The sequence below is a fragment of the Bubalus kerabau genome, chromosome 8 (genome assembly GCF_029407905.1).
Source record: "Bubalus kerabau isolate K-KA32 ecotype Philippines breed swamp buffalo chromosome 8, PCC_UOA_SB_1v2, whole genome shotgun sequence".
Taxonomy (NCBI): Eukaryota; Metazoa; Chordata; class Mammalia; order Artiodactyla; family Bovidae; genus Bubalus; species Bubalus kerabau.
The window spans coordinates 78068902-78095129 of record NC_073631.1 but is presented as its reverse complement, the minus strand read 5'-3'; the positions used below and the strand labels follow the sequence as shown (position 1 = coordinate 78095129).

The 26228-nt window shown below is 49.4% G+C and overlaps 1 protein-coding gene across 5 annotated transcripts in view; it reads right to left on the bottom strand.

The window, feature by feature from the left end:
• The window catches only part of TNS3 (tensin 3), a 223066-nt gene that overhangs the window by 143306 nt on the left and 53532 nt on the right, over positions 1-26228 (bottom strand). For 3 of the 5 annotated variants that reach the window (XM_055590657.1, XM_055590655.1, XM_055590660.1), the window contains exons 3-4: positions 23012-23049; positions 3130-3168 (exon numbers count right to left, since the gene is read on the bottom strand). Coding sequence is in view for 1 of the 5 variants with exons in the window: in XM_055590660.1 (XP_055446635.1) it covers positions 3130-3168; positions 23012-23049 (77 nt within the window). In the remaining 4 variants the exon portion in view is untranslated. The remainder of the gene's footprint in view (positions 1-3129; positions 3169-23011; positions 23050-26228) is intronic. The other 2 variants (XM_055590659.1, XM_055590656.1) reach the window with 1 other exon arrangement.

Below are 26228 nucleotides of genomic sequence, written 5' to 3'. Positions count from 1 at the left end.
CTAAACGCCATGCCCACCGCCACAGCCACAAGAGTGCCTAAGGATTTAACAAGATGCACTTCAAAGCTTGTATCTGATATTCCTCTAAAACAGTAATTCATCTGGATCTGGGATGAGGGGGGAGCATTTCTGGGCAGCGGGGTTCGGCACCTGTCCCACACACAGTTAACACCCTGCACAATTTTCCACATGGCACTTTCTCCACTGATTTGCCTTTTCCCCTCCTTGCTGATAAGGCACGTGCCGATAACGTGGTTTCCTTTTTACACTGGCTTCCAAGAAACTTGGAGCCTGTCTGCATGGTTTCACCAGCTAAGTTGACATTTACAAAAGGAGGTTTGCCTCCCAGATCTTTTTCTCAGCCCCACTGCCTGCCATTTTTAGCCAAACTTCACACGTACCTTTTAAACCATCACAATAAACTAAAGATCTACAACCAGAAAAAAAAAAAACAAAAAACCCTAGAAAAATGAGCATCAACGCAAATAGCCAAGGGTTCAGAGTGCGACAAATACATGAAGGATCCCTGAATCCCTGTTCCAAACACCCCAGGCAGTCACAGAGGTGCCTAGTCCGGCAAAGACTCTCACACAGCATAACTTCAAGTGCAGGGCCCCCTGCAGCAGTCATGGGAGGCTGTCACATCCTGCTGGTACAGCCCATCACTGACCTCTCCTCTCTAGTGAGGACAGTGAATTATGCCCAAATGTGTTCAAGGAAAGATGCCCCAGGCTTCTGTGGCCCCAGGAACTCAGGCAGACCTGGTGGCTCGGAGTTAAAGAGAGCTGAGATGGAGCTATTCCTCCTCTGCCCAGAAGGACTCCCTGCTCTCAGGTGACATCTGCATAGCAGGTGATTGCCAGGTGAAGGGTCCCAGGCACAAAAGTGGTCAGAGAGCCGGGCACAGATGGGTGGGAAGGGGCATTCACACCCTAGAGCTGACCACCATCACAGCTTCAGGTGAATAAGGACAAAGCTCCCTCTCCCAAACCTAAAAGGCTGATGATGAGTCCCCACAACCACTGATAACCCAAGAGGATGAAGGTGGAAGGATAGGGGGACCCTGTGTAAGTTTAAGCAGCACTGGGATGAGAGGTGGGATGGCCTGGCCACTGGACACCTGAGATCCACATTTCTGCTGACCATTTTCCCACAGGTGAGCAATGCCACCTTGGGGAAGGTACTCACCCACAATGTCCACCAGATAGAGATGTTCTGAGAATGAAATACCAAGCTGGGTCTGAACCCCAGTGGCACTAAATTACCACTAATTTCCTCTTGAGCTCCACTGACAAAATATGAGTTTTTCCCTGCACAGTTATCCTTGATTTTAAAATGCGGTATATCCTTGATTTTAAACTCTGTTTATGCCAATGAACCTGTCTCACCTCTCACTGTCAGGTGCCAGCAAAAGAAGCCAAGATCAGAGGTGAAGGCCTCTCAATGTCTGTGGCTTTGGAAAGCTATTTAACTTTGCTCAGGTTCTTCGTGTCTCAGGTGAGTGAGCCAAGGTGACCTCTGGGCAAACATGTCTAAGACAGAGCAGGTACTCAATCACTATAAGAAAGGGAAAAACAGAACCAGGGTCTCAGTGGCCTGGTGAGGACCCACACAGCCCTCTGGTTCCCAAGGTGACATGGGGACAGCTGCTGCAATCTGGAGGTCCATCTTTGCCAATCCAAAATGCCAAGTCATGGTGCTAAAAGGTTCTTGACTGATGCAGGGCCAGGAGAGAAAAAGTTGCTTTTGTGCTTTTTGCCCTGAGAAGTGACACCGTGTACCTGAAAGCCCTTCACTAAATCTCCACCAGACAAAGCTGGTGCATTTACACCACCCTGCCCATGGAAAATCCCATGGACGGAGGAGCCTGGAAGGCTGCAGTCCATGGGGTTGCTGAGGGTCGGACACGACTGAGCGACTTCACTTTCACTTTCATGCATTGGAGAAGGAAATGGCAACCCACTCCAGTGTTCTTGCCTGGAGAATCCCAGGGACGGCAGAGCCTGGTGGGCTGCCGTCTATGGGGTCACACAGAGTCGGACACGACTGAAGCGACTTAGCAGCAGCAGCAGCCCAGCACGGGCAGATGGAGCGCACAGGCCAGGCTGGCCTGCCTACCTCTTTCCTACCATTTATTTATTTCTCCAGCAGCCTGGAGGGACACAGCACTTTCTGAGTTTTAGGAGAGAAAGTCACATGCAGAACATAGGGCTGAGCCCTTTGGAGGGTGTCTACTGCTGCTCTAGGGAAAAACCAGCTCTGGCTCTAGAAGCCACTGGGCTCTCAGCCAACAGAGGCCCCGGAAGCAGGAAGGTGGGCAAAACCCACAGCAGGACTTTGGAATCTGTATATGGCAAAACCGGGATTGAGGGCATGGTGCCACGTCCAGACTCCATGGTGCCCTGGAGGAGGCACCAGAGAACACCCATTTCCTCTCCTCACAGGTGAGGCTGGGAAAGGTGCACACTCCCAATTTGCAATAAGAGAAGAGGGTTGTCCTGGAAGTGCACTGAGCCAGGAGTCCTATAAGCCGCTAATAAGTTATTAACAAAAGGCTGACCTTCCCCGTCCCCACCCCCCAACCCTGCCTCACAACGAAGGGCACGGGGCGGGGGCAGTAAGGAGGTGGGAGGCGGCAAAAGAAAACACCCAGAGGCACAGTAACATTCAAAGAACATTTCCATTTAGAAAGCAGACAACGATAAAGATTTGCCAAAGTGAAAGTGTTATCACTGTTTACCTCCAATCTGATAGAAAGATGGTCAGAGCTTCCTGTTCCAAAGCCAACACACTGTGCTCTCTGCACAGACACCTGAGACACAAGTGCTCTAGCCACATCGTTATTACTAAGAAAATGCACAAGCAGCATCTCTGTGTTACAGCAGGGGAAACTTGGGCTCAGGGAAATGAATTCCTGAAGTAACTAACTGATCAGAAAGGTAGTTCTTACAAAGGAGTGCATGCTTCACCCATCTTTAGGCAAGTATGCAAACAGCTAGTGCAAGGTGGTCCAGGGTCCACAGAGAGCTCTGTGAACAAAAGCCACAGCGCAGAGGGACAGGATCCTGGCAGAAGACTCCACAAAGAGGGCACAGCAGGAAGAGTCTCAAGGAAATGCCAATGACTTACCTGTTCCAGGTGGACCTGCACACAGTGGGGACTCACCACCTAAAGGGAGAAGAAACATGATAAACGGTGGGTGCTCTCAAGAAGAAACTCGGCATCACAATCAGGTGAGGCTCCCAAGCCTGAAAACACCTCTGACCACATTCACGGTCACAGCTTCAGGATCTCAAGACAAGAAAAACTTAGAGTTTACAGAGTCCAGATTTTTGTTCACTTTCATAAAGTCCTAATCCTTTTCAGAGAATGTCATTAAAACCATGGACCTCTCTCCTCAAGAGAAATGCCCACTGCTCATAAATACAGGACCTTCATGTTTAATTTGGAAGGCCTAGGGGACTCCCATGGAGAAGGCAATGGCACTTCACTCCAGTACTCTTGCCTGGAAAATCCCATGGACAGAGGAGACTGGTAGGCTGCATGCAGTCCATAGGGTCGCTAGGAGTCGGACATGACTGAGCGACTTCACTTTTACTTTTCACTTTCATGTATTGGAGAAGGAAATGGCAACCCACTCCAGTGTTCTTGCCTGGAGAATCCCAGGGATAGGGGGAGCCTGGTGGGCTGCTGTCTCTGGGGTCGCACAGAGTCGGACACGACTGAAGCGACTTAGCAGCAGCAGCAGGGGACTCCCAGGCCAGGAACTTCTGAGCTAGTGCAAAGCATTTCTCACCTGGGAGCACAGGGAGCAGGGCCAGGAGAGGGAGAGGAGGGAGGTCTGCCTGGGGGTCTTCCAGCTGCCCCAGCATCTCACAAACACACTCAGAGCCTGCATACTCTATAAAACAGAATGCCTTTTCTAGAACTATTTCCACAGGTGGAACTAAAATCAGAGTCTAAATGTGGACATTTCACTCTATGCTGGAGTTTACTACGTGAGACAGTGGGAAAGGAGTCCCTCTGACTCCACCCCCGCAGATGTGAGCACGTTAAGAAAGACACACAGACCAATGTGATGAGGCCACAGTAGCAAAGAGGTCAGAAGAAACACAGCTACGGGCGCCCATGACGACAGACCCAGTGGGATAAATACCCCAGCTCTCAAGTCTGTCTGTGGGGGGTGGGGTCTTCTGCTCCACCACTTCTGGCCATGGGACCTTGGGCTCCAACCACTCTGGGCTTTGGTTTCCTCATCAGAGAACTGGAGGCAGTAAGAGCTTGTGGTGCTCAGAACGGGGGCTGACACAGGGCAGCTTCTCCTCTCAGGAACACGGAGCCCTCCCTGAGCAGAAAGGGCTGTCAGCAAGTGAGAAATCAGACTTGCTTCCTGCAGTTCTGAATGGCCAGGATTCTAGCACCTGCAAGCCGGACTCAGCTCCTCCTGACTTTCTTTCCCCCAGACCCCTCGTGGCTCAATCCTCAAAGAGTTTTCTAAAAATGTGTAATGGCAGCAGAAATTCCAGAGATCTGACTAATTGTCCTTGTGGGCTGGAGTGGGCAGCCGTGCACCCTTGGTTCTTGCCATGGCAACTATTTATAGTTCTCTTGCTTATCTTACAAAGTTCCTCAAGGAACATGATACACAGTCATTCATTTGTCTGGGACACATTATTACTCCACCAGGGTTCTGACTCATGCTCTCGTCTGGAACAGGGGTCCTCTCTCCTGGCACCCCCTCTTCTTCCTCTCTACCTGGCAGCCCCTCTCCCCATACACTTAGCAGCCCCCCTCCCGGTACAGAATCACTGAGCTGAGGGTTGCTTCACTCCACACTGAGAATCCCAGGGAAGCACGAACAATGTTTGGGAACACACGCACAGATGCTTATAGGATAGATGTGCTGGCGGTCAGACAAGGAGCCGCGTGGTCATGGAACACAGTGATTAATTTTATCCTGTGTACAGATCTCACTTGGCGCAGGCTCGTGCCCTGGTCCTTCACTAAATGCCTAGCACACTGGTGAGAAATGTGCAAGCAATCAGAGCTCCTGCCTTTGACAAAGCACTACCCATATTTCATGCAGTGGAATACCAATTCAGCTGATGAAATGAGCTGTCAAGCCATGAAAAGATATGCAAGAACCTTAAATACTTATTTACTAAATGAAAGAAGGCAATCTGAAAAGGCTGCGTACCGTATGATTCCAACTTTGTGACATTCTGGAAAAAGCAAACTATGGGGACAGTAAAAAGATCAGTGGATGCCAGGGACTAGGGGACAAATGCGAAGGTGGAGCTTTAGGGCAGGAAAACTGTTCTTTGTGCTACTGTAGTGGTGAATAAATATCATTATGTGGCATGCGCGCTACATTGCTTCAGTCAAGTCCGACTCTTTGCAACCCCATGGACTGTAGCCTGCCAGGATCCTCTGTCCATGGGATTCTCCAGGCATACTGAAGTGGGTTGCCATGCCCTCCTCCAGGGGATCTTCCAAACCCAGGGATCAAACCCATATCTATCTCCTGCACTGGCAGGCAGGTTTTTTATCACCACCTGGGAAGCCGCACATACACGTCATTATACATTTGTTCAAATCCTAGAATGTATAACACCATGTAAATTATAAACTATATAGTTAATAGTGATAGTGTTAGTCGCTCAGTCGTGTCTGACTCTTGTGACCCCATGAACTGTAGCCTGCCAGATTCCTCTGTCCATAGAATTATCCAAGCAAGAATACTGGAGTGGGTTGCCATTCCCTTCTCCAGGGAATCTTTCTGACACAGGGATCAAATCCAGGTCTCCCACGTTGCAGTCAGAGTCTTTACCATCTGAGCCACCAGGGAAGCCACTAGGGTTAATAATGTATCGGTACTGTCTCATCAAATATAACAAGTGTACCACACTAATGCAAGGCATTAATCCTAGGGGAAATTAGGGAGAGAAGTGGGCACAGGTTAACTCTCTATACTACTTGTCTAATTTTTCTGTAAGTCTAATACTGGCCTGAAAAATAAAGTCCAGTAATTATCTAGAAGATGTGTTTGTTAAGAGAACAAAAGCAAAAGCCCTGTGTAATATCAGAAGTTCGAGTTTTAAAAACAGCAATCACTAGGAGGACCATCCAGAAGTCAAGCATGTCCTGTATCTCCCACATCCCCTACAGCCACGTGAAATGCAATGACACCCACCACCTGGCCTGGACCCAGGGTGTCTTCCAGAAAACGAAAGAGGGCTCCGTGCAGTGGGGCTCCCCAAATCCCACTTCTCAGGGCCATCACAATAAGCCCCATTGAAGGCTGACAACTCTTAGGAGCTATGCAATCAACACCCCTGTCTTATTTATACTAAGTACCTTCTCTTGTCAAGCACTCACTGTCCTTCACAGAAAACAACAGTTTAAAAAGACAAGTCCTCAGGGAGGAGACACCAACTAACACAAACTGCATAAACTGTATTCTTCATTAGAAAGTGAGCATGGGGCTCCCCACTTCAGGGGAGCAAGCCCCTCAGTTCAGGGGAGCAAATGTCAAGCGACAGCTCTGTATTCCCGCCAGAAAAGAGCCTCTGGTCCAGGGAATTGATTACCAGCTCTACTATCTGTTTTAACACACACTGCTGTGAAATGCAGACCGCACATGTCTGCAGAAGGACCTGGAGTCAGAATGAATTTGCAAACAAAAATGCACAAGAAGTACCAACTGAGAGAAAAGAGGATGGTCTGGGAGGAAGGCAACCTTTCCATACAGAGAAAACTAATGTTTACATCAAGAACTGCAAACACCTACTGTAGTAAAGACCTTCATCACATGGACACACTGACACACGTCCCTTCAGTGTGGCTCAAACCAAATCCCAGGATGCAAACCACATGGAAATCTCATACATTTCCTTAGAATAAGAAAGAGGGACGCAGCTGACCACAGTCTGGCAGAACCATGAAGCAATCAACGGTGAGGACACAGCATCTTCTCACATGGACCGCCCTGCTCCGCATCAGGGACACGAGCAGCCTACAGCCTGACCAGAGACAGAAACCAGGGCTTCTCTGAGGGGCCACATCCAGCACTGGAGCCCCCATGGCTGCAGGCTCTGCCTGCCTCCCCCCTCAGGATGAAGACACCAGGGAACCGTGCCGAGGGCGGCCATCCTGGGTTCAGGTCGGGTCGGTGATGGTGGTGGACAGGCTCACCTTCTTTCTCTCTCCATCTCCTCTGACCACAGGCCTCACCATGCCGTTGGGGTCTTCTGCTATTTTCATTTGACAACAGGAAATGCCAAAGTGCTCGGTCATTTGCAGGTGGCCTTGGCCATCCTCAGCAGGAAGGAGCCGGTGCTGCCTTAGCGTTTGGCCTCTGCAGGGCCAGTTCCAGCTCACAGAAGGAGCTGAAAACTGAGCAGGCCCACAGCTCCCGGAGTGCATGGCCCCCACGTTCAGAGGGACTGGGCAGCGCCCCCCTCACTGAGCCCCTCGCCTGCTGTGTGAGGTGGTCTGAACCAGTGGCAGCAGACGAAAACGGGGTTGCGTCACCTCCAGCAGGGCAACCTCACGGGGGTGCCGGTGGCTCAATCACAGCAGGGCCGGGGCACCTGCAGGTCCTCCCCAGCCCTCACCGGCCTGCACAACCCCGGCAGCTGGTGAGCGTCCTGTCGGTGCCCGGAGCACTGAGTCCCAAGGAGGCCGGGCCACACAGGCACAATCTTCTAATTTGGTGGCCACGGGGGCCAAACTCCACATTCCTCTCCTAATAGAAACAGCTCCCCTTTCTCACCAGGAGGAGCCTGGGAGTGCAGGTGACACATGATGTGGGAGGGACAGGCTGAGCCAGCGCCCACTAGTGACTAAGGAAGCCCCAGAGAGGCCCCAGAGACCGGACTTTATGGCCTGTCGCCGCTCTGTGTGGGGCCGGGTCACTGTTACCAAGGGCAACCACAAACAAACAGGGCTGCACCCGGCACACCTGGCGACGTGGCGCCGGCTGCCTGCTGGTATCAGCACCCTGTCCCAAAGCCAGCGGGTGGGCAGGTGAGCAGGACAGAGGCGGGACACGGGGCCCTTGCACCCAAAGTGACTGTGCAGCAGGAAGTGGGAGTGCAGGTGAGTACACGAGGGTGAGGGAGGGTAGAGGAGGGCTGTAAGAGTGTGCGGAGTGTGTGAAAGCGAGGGTGTAAAGAAGTGAGTGTGAGAACACAAGAGTGTCTGTGAATGAGTGTGTAAGGATGAGAATGTGGGTGAGCATTGTGTGTGTGTTCCTATGCAACTATGTGTCTGAGTGTGTGCATGTGCATGTGTGTACACACTACAAAAGCCCAGCCCAGCACTTCACCACCCTGAAGAACCATGGTACTCAGTGGACACCCCAGGGCCGAGCCCAGGTCTGCGGCAAGGCACTTTCTCTGGAGGCATAAGGCCGCCTCTGACAGTCCACAGGCACCTCTGCTCATGTCTGGAGATGAATCCTGGAGAGAGACCACACTTCAGGTCTCCATGTACCTCACAGAGATTTCCTTCTTACATGTTTTCCTCCTCAGGGGTACCACGAAACAATGAGTTCAGCTCTGTTGTCATTGTTTCTTCTTAAATTTTACTTTGGACAAAGCCACAGAAAGAGTGACATTTTTCTCACCAGCTTCTCCAAAAGCATCACTGATGCTCTGTACATCACTGTGTGCGTGGAGAAGAGTTTAGCCTCCAGAACCATTGAGAATCCCACTGTGCTGAGTCCCGTGAGCGAGCTCCCCAGAAGCTCACAAACACACGCGCCCTAGAGCATGTGGCACATACCATGTTTCCAGATGCCACCACCAAAGTCTCCAGCCTGGTCTCTCCTCCTGCCATTTATTCCCACTTGTTTCCCAGATAATTCTGCCCACAGATGAATCCCTCCAGGTTGGCATCAAGCCGGCCTGAGCAGATCCAACCCACGCCAGGATCTTGGAAACACAGATCAGTTCAACAGCAGCAGCCAACAATGACCAAAATGCATTCAGAAACTGAACACTTGTGCAGAAATAGACCCATTCTCCAACACAGAAGTGCAACACGAGCAAACAGGGTGAACCGATTGGCTCGCAGGCGGGACTGAAGCCAGTCTGCTGAGCTACACCAAGTACAAAGGCCTCACTCTAGGCACACATTGCATCGTTAAATAAAATTACTTTAGCACAGTTCTTTGAATTCCAACCCAGGCTGTGCAAAATCTGGAGTAAAGTTTACCTGTTTTATCTTTGCAAAGATAAAGATTTTGCAAAGGAAATTCACAATGAGATCAAGATTGAAGCAATTTCTTTTCCACGTCAGCCTGTTAAGTCACAGGCCACCTTCTCCCCCTTGCACTCCAGACCAGGAGCTGGAGAAACGGATATGGATGCACTGGCCGAGGCAACTTTACAGTAATGGTGGATACACTGGCCAAGGAGACTTTACAGGAACGGTGGATCACTGGCTGAGGGGACTTCACAGTGATGGGGTGGTGGATCACTGGCTGAGGGGACTTCACAGTAACGGTGGATACACTGGCCAAGGAGACTTTACAGTAACGGTGGATACACTGGCCAAGGCAACTTTACAGGAACGGTGGATCACTGGCTGAGGGGACTTCACAGTGATGGGGTGGGGGTGACACCTCCCTTGTCTCTGCACAGGGCAGCAGTCCCGTGGGAGGAGGAGCAGAAACTTCATTATCATCTTTATTTTGTATGACTGCACAGCTTCTACTTCTTTCATTTCACGTTACTGATCGATAAAGTAGCAAGATGTTTCCTGTGCCCATTACAGATGACTGAGAAAAGATAAAAGTCCAATTATCTCTATTTCCATTACTACCATTTATTATAACTAGGGGGTAGAATGATGAGAAGAGGAAAGCTGCCCTCCCCCAGAGCTCACAGTCCGGGAGGGAGCATGTCTGCTGTCTTAGTGGGCTCAGGATGCCATAACTAACACCACAGCCTGAATATACCACAACAGAAATGTATCATCACAGTCCCAGAGACTGGGGGTCAGAGACCGATGTGCCAGCAGGTCGATATCTCCTGAGCCATCTCTCACTGGCGTGCAGAAGCTACTTTCGCTCCTCACTTTGTCTTCCCTCTGTGTGATTTCCTCTTGTAAGGACACCAGGTGTATAAGGACAGGGCCACCCATAGGATCCCATTATACCTTCACCACCTCTTTAAACCTAGACAGCATATTAAAAAGCAGAGACAATTACTTTGCTGACCAATGTCCATCTAGTCAAAGCTATGGTTTTTCCAGCAGTCATGTACGGATGTGAGAGTTGGACTATAAAGAAGGCAGAGCATTAAAGAACTGATGCTTTTGAAATGGGGTGCTGGAGAAGACTCTTGAGAGTCCCTTGGACAGCAAGGAGAGCAAACCAGTCAATCCTAAAGGAGATCAGTCCTGAATATTCATAGGAAGGACTAATGCTGAAACTGAAGCTCAGATACTTTGGCCACCTGATGTGAAGAACCGACTCATTGGAAAAGACCCTAATGCTGGGGAAAATTGAGGGCATGAGAAGGGACAGAGGATGAGATGGTTGGATGGCATGATCAACTTAATGGATATGAGTTTGAGCAAACTCCAGGAGACAGTGAAGGACAGGGAAGCGTGGTGTACTCCAGTCTATGGGGTCACGAAGAGTCAGACAGGACTGAGGGACTGAAGGAAAACAATAAAACCTCTTAAAAGACCCCATTTCCAAGTCCATTCACATTCTAAAGTCCTGGGGGTTGAGGTAACTACCTATGCATTTGGGGCCACATTCAGTCCATAGCATCCACCATCAAAGGCCTAAGAGGGCCAATGGGGAATGAAGGCCATTCTCACAACGTCATCCAGGCAGATTTGGGAAGGTGGTCTGTAAAAATGCTCCTCTGGGGCGGGGGAACTCCAGTGAGGGGTCCAACACAAACCTCCAAAGAATTACAGACTCCATGCAAAGGGATGGCTCCCAAAATGCCAATCTTCAAGGCTTTATTAACTTATATGCCTCCTTCAAGCACTTTTCCTTAACTTTATCAGGCATGACCCTGGAATCCCTAATTAGGTTCACATTCCTCAGGAAACTGTTCTCCCACTGAGAGTTAAAGCCCAATTTAGCCTGTCTAATCCGCATGAGAACACACCGCCCTACAAATGCAATTAAGCCCTATTGGTCCCGCCTGTCCCCCCACAGCCCCTGGATGCAGGCGGGGGTAGGGGGGGTGGTGGTGGAAGACAGAAGGAAAATCACTGGGATCATTTCACTATAGTTTCCCTTAGATAAGTCTTCTAAAAACTATTTTTATTTTTCCAATAATTTCTTGCAAGAAGCCCACGCATGGGAGAACACCACCCCCTCCCCGCCCGCACTGTGACCCAACAGGCAAGGCACTTTAAAAACACTGGGCGCACCGCAAGGTGACAGAGGGGGGCTCAGATGTCAGTGGTAGAACGAGGAAGATGGGGGGAGAGTGTGTACTCTGTGAGTCCACTGCTTCAGGTGCAAAGGCCAGAGACCTCAAGCTGCGTGCAAGCAAGCGGAGGGCCCCAGTGGCACGAAGGACTGCAAAGCGCCGAGCACACACCAACTCCCCACCTGTGATGTGACCACACAGATGCACCCACCATCAAAACACATCAAGCTGGACATTTATGATCAGTGACCTTTCTGAATGCATGCTTCAGTGTTACACAAAAGTTTATTTTAAAATATATATCTTAGTTTCAAGTGCCACAGAGTCGGCTATGGAAGAACAGAAAAAGCTTAGGACTCTGCTTCAGAGACTGACATTCAGTTCCTAAAATGGCCCCTGCTCTCTCCTAATTGGCCTGAGGGACTCAGGTGGCCTCCTGCTATCTGAACTCAGTCTTCCTCGACTATGAAATGGATACTATCACCTTACAAGAGGGATGTGAACTTAGAGATATCAGGAAAGGCTGTCAAGATACACACTATCAGATTGTGATGGAAACTCCCGTCCCTGCAAGAGGACCATCCTGTTGGGCTGGGAGGATTCTGTCTCTCCCGACACAGACATCCCACAGCAATGGTCAGACGGCATTTCCTCAGGATGCAGCTGCAGCAGCAAGACTGCCTCTGTCATCGCATTCAAGGTGGAGGAAAAGGAGGGCACCTCCCTGACCCCCTGTTCACCAAGACTTCTCCTTCCCTCTCTTCCCACTAAGCCTCTCCCTCTCCCCCAGCAAGCCCCTCCCCTCTCTGCCAGAAAGCCCCTCCCCTTCCAAAAGCCCCTCCCCTCCCCTTTCGCTCCCAGCAAGTCCCTCTCCCTCCCTTCTTCCCCAACTTAGCCCCTCCCTCCCCTCCCCTCCCCTCCCCTCTCCCCTGCAAGAGGCACCAAGCTCTTTCCTTCTCTCTCATTCTACAAGGACACCTGCAAGGCTGGGAGGTCTTTGCAGACAGCAACACAGGAAAAAGGACCCTTCCCTGAGGCTTAAGCATCTCAACCAGAACAGCCTAAATAACAACACTTTGTTGTACAAGCTAGGTGGAGCCAGGAGAAACAGAGTCAGGAGCTGCACCAAAAATTCAGGACAAATACTGTGTGTGCTTTTGCTTTTTTTTTGAGAAGAGCTTAGAAATGCTATGACACCACCCCCATGACTTTGTAACACTCTCCTTGTTACAAAGAGGAAAGGAAGAAAAGGCACCTACAGAAGCAACAGTTTTTAAGGACGGAAATGGTACATGCCACAAAAGGGGAATACCAAGGAAATTTCTCAAAAAATATTTTGTCAGAAGTATCTAAGAATAGTACAATGAATAACCTGGTTTTTGCCAACTGTCCTTTGATCCAGGGAAGGACTGATAAGGGAGAAAAAAATGACAAATTTTAATAGATCATAACTTATCATCAAATCTCAGAAGAAAAACTTAAAACTTTAGCATTAGGCTGCACAGGGCCAGCTAGCTCATTCTGAATGTCCACATAAACATGTGCCACTAAACCCACAGGAGTTCACCCTGATGAAGCTAAACCTCCATCCACATTTGCAAAATCCTACCAATGGTATCACTCTCCACCCAGAATCCCAAAAGGAAAGCCTAAGAACTGTCAGCAACCCTGTCCCCATCTGGCCAGGACACCAATCCTATCTGCCAGTTCTTCCCCCAAATGCTCACGAATTCCTTCCAGTAGCCTCCTCTGCCACAATAGGCTTCGACCCTTGTTGGGCACCACTAAGATTCCAGAGGGCCTCCTACAGCCGGGAAACTCCCCAAAAAAACACTTATTAAAAGTAAAGAAGAAAACCTCTACAAGGACAGAATCTCTGACTTCATAGCCTGCGGGAGCCACTCACACAGTCTACCTCCCATTCTCCAAAAAGAAGCTCTTATGAGTTTATTCTAATGACGGTCTATGCAGGGGAAGGGGAGGCCAACAGCCCAGAGCCCAGTGCCCAGCTCTGCTAGGACAGAAGGGAGGCCGGCTGCCTCTGGAAGTTCCTGGGGGACTAAGGAGTTGAAAGGTGCAGAGATACACAGGACACATGAGAAGGCCAGAGTCAAAACACCTAGAAACACACAAAAATGAACGGTGCCAGCTGTACCCAGAGGTGACCAGAGGGCATCCCAGGAGCTATTTCTGTGCTTGAAGGAAGATGGGAGGCAGGCATTTCCTGAATCCTGGCTCAAAATAAATAGCTTTCCTAGAGAAAGAAAAAACAAAGCACAGAGTGCAACTGGAGTTTAATTTTACAGATTAAAATGTGAAGGCGGGGACTCAAATGCTTAGTTGATTATTTCTATCCTGTTGCTAAAAAAGGAGAAATGGATTTTTAAAATATGACACCTATCCTCTAGAAGTAGCTACACAAATGTAAAACCAGCAACTTGATTAGAAACGTCCTTCTCTGTGTACGACTATAAGGAATTCTGGACAAGAGGCCTGAAGATGCCAACACAGACCCCCGTGAAATACCCACAGACACACTCTGGTCATCACCAGGGCTGGGTGAGCCACATTTTGGGTTGTGACCTCAGTGCTGGCCCTCTGTTCTCGGAGGCCCTCAGCCTCAAGGTGCGGTCCATAGACACACATGCTAGGAGGTGGCCTGCAGTGGGGGTGGGGGTGGGGGAGCTGCCACAAGGCACAGGGTGCCCAGATATGGGGGGAACAGGCCCAAAGCCAGCACCCTGAGCATGGGACCTGCAGAGATCCCTGAGGCCCACACACAGGGGATAAGGGACAATGAAGTCATGCAGGGTTCTGTCACCTCTCCCAGCCTGAACCTAGTGCTTAGGACACAACAGACAGAAAAGCAGCAGAGAGAGGATCTCGGAGAACAAGAGCTGGCTTGAACCTGCTCTACTGGATGGCTCGTGTCACTGGCCAGAGTTGGAGCTCATCCGCAAAACCACCAAGGAAGTCCCAGGAACCTGCCTCTTGGTAGACCACATGCTAAGACCCAGAACAGACAGCATGGGCATGGCAGGAGGGCACCATGAGGACCATCTACTGATGCACGGAGGACACCTGGGCATCTAGGGCACACTGCCTTACTCCTTTTTGTAGGAGGAGACACTCACAGAGCTGCCATGTGCCATCAGAACCCAGCCCCAGGTCCAAGGGCCCCTTCCCCTGTGGGTCTCATGGCTTTAGGAGATGGTTCTGACAGCTACATGTGGAAATTTCCATTTTCTACTTCTATTCTCCCAAAAGGAGTGCAGGTTACAGGGAAATATCAATACAGAATCATCTATTACAGAATCTCATGAACCAGTGACTCCAGTCACACCCAGAAAGGAGGGAAATATTCACTGAGTGCTCTTCCTTGTTTTTGTTTACATTTGAGTGACAGATGCCCACAGCAGCCTGGCCCCAGGACAGCTCTTCCTCCACGACATGTCCCAGGCTGCACAAGGCACACTCCACAGCCTGACTCCCGCCCTGCTGTCTGACCCAGGACGAGCACACACTCCATGGTTACTCTCCTCACAAAGGGGGACGTCTGCTTTGACCTGAGGAGTCCAGGGTGCCCTTGCTCTGTCAGCAGAGCCCAGCTGCACCAGCATCCTGATGCTTTGCAGGCAAGGCACCTGTCCTCTCCCGTCTCCGGCCTCAGCAAGCAAGCTTGCTTGACTGCATTTGATCGTCCGTTGTGTAAGTTCCCCTTTGCGGTTCTAATAATTAACTGGGATCAATTTGCTAAAAAAAAATTTCAAAACATTACTGCTATCATTCCTCCCATTCCCCCAAATCCTACAGATGTGGGGGACACAGGGCAATGGCTAATTTGTCATGGGGCCCTCACCCAAGTGGTCTCTCTATAAAGGACTATAAATTGTACTGGCTGAAGATGATGGTGAGGGAAGGGCTGTTTTTGAATGAACTTTCCCAAATATACACATTTAAATGACTGCGGCTCTTCAAAAGTCACCTTGAGACACTTTACACATATTCCAGTTATCGTGTTATCAATTAAAACTGACGAAACTAAAACCCTGTTACAACTGCCTTCTGGTCTGAGTCAGGTCCTGGGGAAGAGGCACGACTACAGGCAGGGGCGACCAGCACAGCGTTCCTGTGCCAGGATCCACCTTGGGATATACCAAACATCAAGTCCTCCCCTGAAGCATGGAGCCAAGCCACTAATGAAGTCAGAAAACACATGCTCCCAGGATTTCAAAAGGTATTCTGGGAAACTTGAGCAATGCCCAGGCTCAGGCGCCCCTCTCCTCACAGATGAGGTTGCCAACCAAGAATCTGTGACAACTGACCCCAGAGGATCCCCTACCCAAGGGTTTGGCTCCCAGGCTGGAGTGAGAAGGATGTGGTTCAAAAGTAGGCTCCAAGGGTGCCCCCAATGTTCTAGGCTAAATAACAAAGTACATTAGGACCCACAGCGGCCCAGGCTTCCTCCTGCTGCCCTCCCCACCCCCAGAGGACCCCAGTCCATTAGGTAACTAGCCAAAAGGCTGAATGTGCAGCCGAGGAGTACAGATTCACATTAGGTATGTGTGGAAGCTGCCTTCTTAATCACTATGCCATGTGGAATGAAAAGTGATGATTTAGAGAAAGCAGAAGAGCATATTTGTATATTACATGATTTATATAAAATAAATCTATTTCAAAATAAGATTGTAATTTCCTTCTGGGCTTTTCTGAGGAAGGATTAGTTAATTCTACATAAATATAGCTTTATAGCTTAAACTTTGGAGGAGGCAATGGCACTCCACTCCAGTACTCTTGCCTGGAAAATCCCATGGACGGAAGAGCCTGGTAGGCTGTAGTCCATGGGGTCGTGAAGAGTCGGACGTGACTGAGCGACTTCACTTTCACTTTTCACTTTCATGCATTGGAGAAGGAAATGGCAACCCACTCCAGTGTTCTTGCCTGGAGAATCCCAGGGACGGTGGAGCCTGGTGGGCTGCCGTCTATGGGGTCGCACAGAGTCGGACACGACTGAAGCGACGCAGCAGCAGCAGCAGCTTAAACTTAGGCTGCACTAGAGAACAAATCAGTCGTGAAGGAGTGAGACAGTCAACTACACAGCCACGTGATCGTATCACCTGGCCACATGCCACCACCAGCTTCAACAGCCTGCTTCCTCTCGTGTAATGTCTGCCAGTCTGTCCAGTGCCCAGCAGGGTCTGGTAAGGCCCACACACAGAGAAGTGAGAATAAAAGGTGGCACCAGAACCTCCAATAGCAGTGTTGTTCATGGAATGAGCTTCTCCAGTTTACAGTGATTCCATCCTGCTGGCCACTTTCTACACCCTGGAGGAGAGCTCCATGACCCCACAATCAGATTATTTGGGATTTAAAAACATGAATTTTTCATACGGAGGAAACTGCCATGCTTCTATTTTATATATATAAAATATATATATTTATATATATATATAATATATATTATATATATTATATAATATTTTATACATAAATATTTTTTATAAGTGCTATTTTATATAAGCACTCTCCTATATATAAGCTAGGAGAGTGCTTATATAAAATAGCACTCTCCTAGCACAGCTGCATGGACGTCCCTAGTGGCTCAGTGGTAAAGAATCTGCCTGCAATGCAGGAGACCTAGGTTCGATCCTTGGGTCAGGAAGATCCCCTGGAGGAGGGCATGGCAACCCACTCCAGTGTTCTTGCCTGGAGAATCCCATGGACAGAGGAGCCTGGCAGGCTACAGTCCGTGGAGTTACAAAGAGTCGGACACGACTGAAGTGACTAGCAGCAGCAGCACAGCTGCATATGGCTTGTTGACGGAAGAGCAGATCCAGAACCATCCAATAGGAATTCACACATGGGGCTGTTCCCCAAACTCTGGCCTTAGAGTAACAGTTTCCAGTGGGACAACAGCCACAGCCATGAACATACCTTTAGCAAATGAAATGTGTCAAGTGACTTTTCTACTAATTATAATGAGTCAAAAAAAGATCAGTGAGGACAGTCTAACAGGAAAGGGATCTTACAGGAAAAGAAACAAAATTGCCCAGAAGAAGAGCAGAACTTACTAGGGCTTGCTGCCTTCTGATCCCAGTGACAATGTGCAAAAAATAAAAAACAAGACAGGGAAGCAACAAAGATGTCCTTCACCGGAGGAACAGATAAATAAACCACGCTCCATCCAGACAATGTAATGTTACTCGACACTAAAAAGAAATGAGCTATCAGACCATAAAAAGACACGGAGGAAACCTAAATATACACAACTAAGCGAAAGAAGCCAGTCTGAAAAGGCTATATACTGTACGCTGCCGCTTAGCTGCTCAGTCATGTCCCACTCTCTGCGGCCGCATGGACTGCAGCCCACCAGGCTCCTCAGTTCACGGGATCTTCCAGGCAAGAATACTGGAGTGGGTTGCCATTTCCTCCTCCAAGGGATCTTCCTGACCCAGAGACGGAACCTGTGTCTCTTGCATTCTTCTACATTGGCAGGCAGGTTCTTTACCACTAGCGCCACCTGGGAAGGCCATATGTACTGTATGCTTCCAAATATATAATGTTCTGGAAAAGGTAAAACTATGGAGACTGTAAAAAGATCGGCAGTTTCCTGGGGTTATGGGGGAGGAGGGATGAGCAGGTGGAGTACAGAGGATTTTTAGGGCAGTGAAACTACTCTAATGATACTGTAACGATGGAAACATGTCATTATATGTTTGTTCAAGTCCACAGAATGAACAACACCAAGAGTGAACCCTAACATAAACTATGGACTTCAGTTAATAATATCGCATTGATATTGGCTCATCCATTGTAACAAGTGCACCATACCTGGCTGTGTGGATGTTGATGGTAAGATGGATATATAAATTCTTCCTACTTACCACTCGATCAAAAGCCAAATATCAAAACACAGGCACCCACCTGTCTACTGAAGGTGGATAAATGAAATCCTCTACCTGGACTGGCCCCGCCCCCTGGTCGGTCCTGGACGGGCAGCAGGCCGAAATGGACCTGAGGTCAGCAAGCTACATCTAGGCACCCAGCTCGGGGCCTGACTGACAGCAAATCAGGAAACGTTTGTTGAATTGGGCAGTTTAAAAATTAACCACCTCTTTCCTTAGTGCGAGGAGTGGGAGGAGGAGGGAAGGGAAGTGTAAACATTCAATGAGAGGCCAGGTCAGGGTTTGCAGGTAGGACATGGCTCTCAGGTCTTGTTTCCCGGTGGGCAGTGTGACTCTTTCAAGGCTCAGGGTCACCTGTAAGGCTGGGATGAGGACACAATGACCTGCGAGGGAGGCTGGGACAATCAAAGTTAGAAAAGCCACAGCTCAGCACGTCACTGACAATCCCACAATACCGTAGCTGGTTTTCATTCCTTCTGAGCACCTATTAGGAGCCAGTCACTGGTTAGGTACTTCGTTATTGATCTCATGTCACCCAAAACCACCCTGCTGGATTACAACCACCCATCATGTTTCAGATGAGACCGTTAAGCTGCCTGTGTATGCAAGGACCTGGGGTGATGAATACACAGATCCTCACAGGCTCTGTGCTCGACCAACTAGGACTTTTATGAAAAAATTCTCGCTCTTTCCTTTCTGCCAACTCACAGCTCAGCCCCTATATGGGGCCTTACATTTGCAAAAACCTAGTGGAGGTATAGTGTTCACACCCACTCACCAAAGCTCAAGGAACCCCATCTCTGCCACGTCTAGGGGGTGCCCCACTAGTGACCCCATCCCCCAAGTGTCTCCTCACCATGGTCTGCTTTCCTGAAACAGCTTTATGTCTTTTCTCCTACTTCCTTTTTTCTCTTACCAATGAGTCAGCCAGAGGCCAGGAAAAAAACAAGATACAATGCCCAAACAGCTCTCGTGGCACCCATGAACAAGCACAGCCTCTCAGGGAGCAAGATATTTGGAATTCCAAACTTCCCAGTAATTATACATAACTCATTCTGCTTCCTTAAAATTTAAATAATTACCATAATTAATAGCTAAAAGCAAGCTGATTCAAGTGGATTGTAGATGTATTATTCACCCATTTTACACATGAAGAAACTGAGGCTCCAGGGAACTGGCCTTGCTGCAGCACACAAGAAGGATAAAAGCCCAGGTCTCTGCCTCCATGTGCCCTTGGACTGCAGGGCCTCGCCTGAGCAGACATACTGCCCAACAGCCAAGAAGAAAGAGAACCTGGTCCTAGCTCAAGGCTCCATTCCCCTGCCTGAGCACCCAGTCCATGGTTCAGTCCCTTTTTTGCAGGGTTGCTCTCTCCTTCCATATCTCCGACTCTACCAAGGGGACATGCTGGGCCCGGCTGGGAGCCTCTGATGGACAGCAGCATTACGATGCCAGCGGACTCACCACGTAGTAACACACCACACAATGACATGCGTGCTGTGCCCTCCCCTCCAGTGTTCCCAGCACACAGACCCACGGACCACACCATCCCCAAGTCAGTCATTACAGCAAAGCCTGTGCTTTCAACCAGAGCTTCACCTAAGTTCTCTCAGTCTCAAAGAAATCTGGACACGCACAGTTAGGCACAGACGTGCAGTGATTAAGGACCCAGCCGTGTGGGGGAGCCGTGGCTCAGCTCCTGGGAGACTGAACTGCCTACCTCCCACCCCACACTGTGCTTATCTTCAGGGGCGGCTGAGAATTTATGATCTGCTCAGCAGTACCGCCATTATAGTTCTGGAATAAGAAGAGTCTTTGTTATTGCCAGTGGCATTCTCTCCTGCCATTCAAAGCTGCGTTATCCAAAAAAAAAAAACACAAAAAATGAATACGGATACATTTCCCCCTCCACCATGATCTAATAAGAATAAAAGCTTAACTATCCCGAGCAAACTGCCAATTATTGTGGATAGAAATGCCGTAATCAGTGATAGTTAGGGCTTTTGGAATATTCTTTGAACCAAAGAATTCAATCCCCTAAGTGGCCAGCACCAGGTCTCCTTGGAGAATCGGTGCCAAGGGCAGCGGGGCTCAGTCTGCAGCAGTGGGTCAAGAGTGGCCAGCCAGAGTGTCACATGAGAAAGTACACACAGGCATACATACACGATGTACGCTCACACACGTGCTGGGGTGTGCACACGTGCACACATGCATGATGACACAGGACAAATAGGGTTCTGGGCATGGCTCTCTCCTCTGTCTGCCCTATGTGGTGATGTGGATTTTACATAACTCATTCCACTTCCTTAAAATTCAAATAATTACCCTAACTAACAGCTAAAAGCAAGCTGATTAAAGTGGATTGTAGATGTATTATTCACCCATTTTCAGTTCAGTTCAGTCGCTCAGTCTGTCCGACTCTTTGCAACCCAATGGAACTGCTGCACGCCAGGCTTCCTTGTCCATCACCAACACCCGAAGCTCATTTTACACATGAAGAAACTGAGGCTCTGGGGAACAAGCTCCGAAGTACTGTAAGCTCACTGTAACTGGGACTCTCAGGGGCTTGGGTTCCGTCCAAACCCTCACCAAGTAGATGGGAGAAAACCCTCTTGGAAATCTGAAATGTACCCCCAGGGTGGCATCGTCCACACCTCCACTGCTTACAGGAATCTCTGCTCTGACACAGTTCCTTGGGTTGAAAGTACATAGCACGATGGAGGGTGGCAAAGCAGACCTAAACTAACCAAGGTTAGAAATCAGTCACGCCCAGTGGTAAGAGTGAGCAAGAACGCCTGGCCTTGGACAGAAAGGGGAAGCCTTCTCCGCAGCGAGATCGGAAGTGACAGCAGAAGTGCCCCAAAGCCCCACCATGGGGCCTGATCTTGAACTGACTAAAGCACACATCATGTGACATCTCGGAAGAGAATGGGATTTGGGCGGGGTTGCGGGGGTGGTTGGCCGGCTTGGGGGCTGGATAACAGAGCAGTATTGCACTCTATCCTAGCTTTGCCACTTCCCCATGAGTCCCGAATGTGCCATAACAAAAAGTTTAATAAGAAAGTTCGTTCTTTTAATTTCTTTCTTGAAAAAAACAGGGCTATAGCCACCTGTGACTTTCCTAGCTTTATGTGTGTGCACGTGCCTGTGTGAGTAAACTGCATGCATGTGTGTGAAGTGTGTGCATGCATGGGGCATGGGCGAGTGTGGACTGTGTGTGCCTGTGTGTATGGTGAGGAGAGTGGAGGAAACCAGGATTCTCACACGGAGAGCACACATGTGAAGCCAGCCCACAGTTCCACAAAGCTGGCCTCCAGCACACATTCCTTCCACTCAGAGCCCAACCAGGAAAGGTTGACCCATGAGGTCCAGAGCAGCGACAAAATCCCAAGACTCTCTAAACCCCATCTCCCTGGACCTCCAGCCACAGGGGGACCTGCAGGGCATCTGAGGAGGTCCCAGAAAGGAGAGGCGATGCATGGACCCTGGCCCCACTGAAGGTAACATCATACCTGGAATGTATGAGAGATACAGACACAGGGACCCACGTGAAAAACCAGGGCTTTATCTAGGGGTGCCTGCAGCTTCCATATGCCATTTCCAGGCCTCCTGCTGCTGCTGCTGCTGCTAAGTCGCTTCAGTCGCGTCCGACTCTATGCAACCCCATAGACAGCAGCCCACTAGGTTCCTCTGTCCCTGGGATTCTCCAGGCAAGAATACTGGAGTGGGTTGCCATTTCCTTCTCCAATGCATGAAAGTGAAAAGTGAAAGTGAAGTCTCTCAGTTGTGCCCGACTCTTAGCGACCCTATGGACTGCAGCCCACCAGGCTCCTCCATCCATGTGATTTTCCAGGCAGGAGTATTGGAGTGGGTTGCCATTGCCTTCTCCTCCAGGCCTCCTCATTCCCCACTAATCAAATCTCTGCACCCAACCCAGCACCCCAGACCTCAAGTGTTTCGTAGGGCCACCCAGCAATTTAACCCTTCCAGGGAATGCACAAATATAGGACAACTTCCCTGATTCAGGGTTTCCATACTTCCATGACTGCCTGAAAATCCCAACCCATCCATGTATGTGCATGCTAAGTTGCTTCAGTCATGTCCAACTCTTTGCAACCCCATGGACTGCAGCCTACCAGACTCCTCTGTCCATGGGACTCTCCAGGCAAGAATACTGGAGTGGTTGTCCTTTCCTCCTCCAGGGATCTCCCCAACCCAGGAATCGAACCCACATCCCTTAACGTCTCTTTACCACTAGCACCACCTGGGAAGCCTTCCAAATCCTATGTATGAACTACATTCAAAAATGAAACCAGAAAAATCCCCAAGGCCAGCCATGGGCCCCAGACCCTGCCCAGCCCCTCCCTACCCTACAACAGCAGCACGTCAATGTGATTAGAAAGAAGGGATCATGTGATGTGGAGAAAGGGTTGTGACATGGCCAGGACAAAATTACCAAATTCTTTTCTGAAACCAAATTCTTAAGAGTTATTTTTCTATAATTAAAAACATGGATTTCATAGCTCCTCAGTTTTTTCTTGAGATGAAAACTATACACCCTATCAGAAAGCATCTAGCAGCCATTTCTTAAAGAGTTTCATTTCTGTGGCTACGATCCAATGCAGCCTCCTCCCATACACATCATTCAACACAGGCCAATTCGGCTCCAGAAGCCCCACGGGAGAGCGATGTAACACTTACCTTGGCTTCACATTTCTTGTGACAGGAATACTTGCAGGCTGCAAGAGAAGGAAAAAGAAGGTGTGTTGAGCAGTCTCTCCATACTTTTCACATTTCCATCTGTAAATCCTTGAGAAAGTCCAGACAGAGGGAGGTTGTTTTTCGCTTAAGACACAACACTGAGTTCAACAGAGCGTGGGGTGGATGGACATGGTGTCCAGGAACCCAGCCACCTCTGCAGTGTCAGCAGTGGCCCAGATGGCGCAGGGAACTCTGGAGAGGAGTAACAAACACACTGGCTCTTCCAGAGGTTCAGGCCATCAGATCAGCACCTAGGGAGGAGAAAGGCAGCGAAGCTGAGCAGTAGAAAGTATCAGTGTTTGCCTGGAAATTATAGCTTCTCCCTGAAGAAAGGAGAGAAACTTGAAAATGTCCCAGAAGATTCAGGACTGGCGCCTTTAAATTAGTGAGAAATTGGACATTTGCGTTCCACGCTTCTTCCACTTCCGGACGACCTAAGAACTGACTGTCAGAACAAATCCACATCTAAATTCCTGCAGGGGATCCTTCAACCCAGGCCACTGTGAGGACTGAGAGAGGCATGTGCTGGTTCGGAGGCCCCAACAATGCAGAGAGAGCCGGAACCAATGTGGATTTCACAGGCCCGCCCTCCGTGGTCTGCAGCTGTGCCTACGGGACATGAAAGCCTCCCCCCACCAAAGCAGCTCGGGGCACTGGGGCCTGTCTGCCGATGCTCCCATGCAGAGACAGAAGGACGAGGAGACAGTGCGGAATGAAGCAACTGCACCAAATAAGTGCAGTACAGGTACCCCTGTGGGCTCCAAGCAGGCATCTGTCCGATAAACCCATGGGGGTGATTGTGGGATAGGGGACAGGGATCTAGGCTTGGGGGCACAGGACCTGGGGGCTTTCTGGCCCAGCCTGGCTGGGCTGCCCTAGGTGGAACCAGGCCTCTTTCCTCTTCCAGGGTTATGGTGATGCCAAAATGCCATCATCCAAGGGACCCTGCTTTGAAACTGCAAAGCACAGCATCAGTGTATAGAAGCGTGGGGTCCTGGAAGAACAAGGCCTGAGGTCAGGAGATAGGTCCCAAATTGCGGTCAGCACTTCAAGGCCCAAACTTTTCATCCTCTATGTTTTCTGAAAGCCCTAACTCACAGCCCACCTGGGACTGAATGAGGGTGAAGCAAACTAATAAAGAAAAAGAGCCCGTGGCTGGGGATCCCTGGAACTCCAGCAGGGAACAGCCAGGGGTATTATCTTTGCAAGATATAGTTTTTGAGCTCTTTCTATGCATCCAAGGTTTGTGAAATTATTCACAAAGGCAAATATTTATTCTACATCTTCTAATGGGTTCACCCAGAAAAGGTGATGAATGATTTTCTAATCAAGATAGACTAGCCATTGGAATAAAGGGGCTTTCACACCAGATTAAAATCTTAGAAGGACAGCCAGGGGCAGAGGCCAGCAGGAAGAACAGAGATAGAGACAAAGGCAGTTGAGGGGCCCTCTGGCCTTTAGGGAAGATGAGAATTAGCGGAAATGCAGTGAAGACTTCCCCGGCTCCAGAGGAAGCTCTATCTGCACACACTGAATGGGGCGGGCCGGACCACTCAGCAGCCAGGACACAGGCACAGCCTCCTGTGGCAGCCAGCCCCTGAGATGGCCTCAGGGCTCCTCCTGGAGCCCATGTCCCCGTGCAGTCCCCTCACACAGTGACAGCAGGTCGTGTGACAAGGCAGGACGGTGGAGGGTGTGGCGAGTGACCTCTGCTCTGGGCTCCGGGACCCAGCCCCTCTGAGAGGAACCCTGCCCACGTGTGAGGCACTGAGGCAGCCCTGGGGAGGAGGCCCATGGGAAGGAATTGAGGCCTGCCGCCAGCAGCCAGCTGGGAAGCCACCTGGGAAGCGGGTCCTCCAGCCCCAGGAGAGCCTTCAGATGACGCAGCCTCCGAAGAGACGCTGAGCCGGCACCGCCCGGCCACGTGACCCCAAATTCCTGATCCACAGAAGTGGTGAGAACAGAAGCCACTGCCACAGTAAGTCACTCACTTTGGGAGTAACTGGTTACGCAGCAGATCAACAAACCGATTCAACCCAAAAAGGAACTCTGGTGTGTGGAACCACAACAGTGGTGCGCAATATTCACGGTGGATGGCGCACTGGGCTATGACAAGAGCCTTAGGCCATTACAGGGCAAACCATCACATTCACAAAGGTTAACTAATCAGACTGAATTGCATAAACCACCAGAGTCCTAAGGCGAGGATCCTGAGAGGTGGACCCACTGTTCCTGGGGTGTAAGCCGGTAACCCAAGTATTATGAACTTTCCACCCAACAGCCAAGCACCACAGATGGTCCCTCAGATTCAGATTTCAGTTTCCACATATAAGTGATACCATGCAGTATTTCTCTTTCTGTTTGACTTAGCACACTGCTGTTTCATGATGGTGAATGGCAGAATTTCCTTCTTTTTTCTGCCTGAATCATGTTTTATCACATTTTCTTTATTCAGTCACCCATTGATGGACCCTTGGGCTGTTTCCATGTCTTGGCTATTGTAAATAACACTGCAACCAACGTGGCATCTATTGAAGATACTGATTTTGTTTCCTTTCACTATATACCCAAAAGTGGAACTGCTGGATCATATGATAACTCTATTTTTCACTTTTTGAGGAAATTACATACTGTTTTCCATGATAGTTGAACCAATTTATATTCCCACCAACAGTGTACAAGTATTCTCCTTTTTATTCTACCCTAACCAAAGCATGTTTTCCCTTGTGTTTTTGATGACAGCCATGCTGACAGGTGTGAGGTCGTATCTCACTGTGGTTTTGATTTGCATTTCCCTCAAGAGAAGGGGGCGAGAGAGGATGAGATGATTGGATGGTATCATTGACTCAATGGGTATGAGTTTGAGCAAACTCCAGGAGATAGTGAAGAACAGGGAAGCCTGGCGTGCTGCAGTCCACGGGGTCACAAATAGTCAGACACAACTGAGCAACTGAACAACAACAACAACAGGATTAGTGATGCTGAGCACCTCTGCATGCATCTACTGGCCACTTTTATGTCTTCTTTGGAAACTGAGAAACTATCATTTGAGTTTTGGTGTAATATCAAAAAAGAATATGCTTTCCTTTCCAAATATGTATCTGTATAGAGCTAGATTTTCTTCAAAGACTGCAACCAAAACAACATATTTGGGATG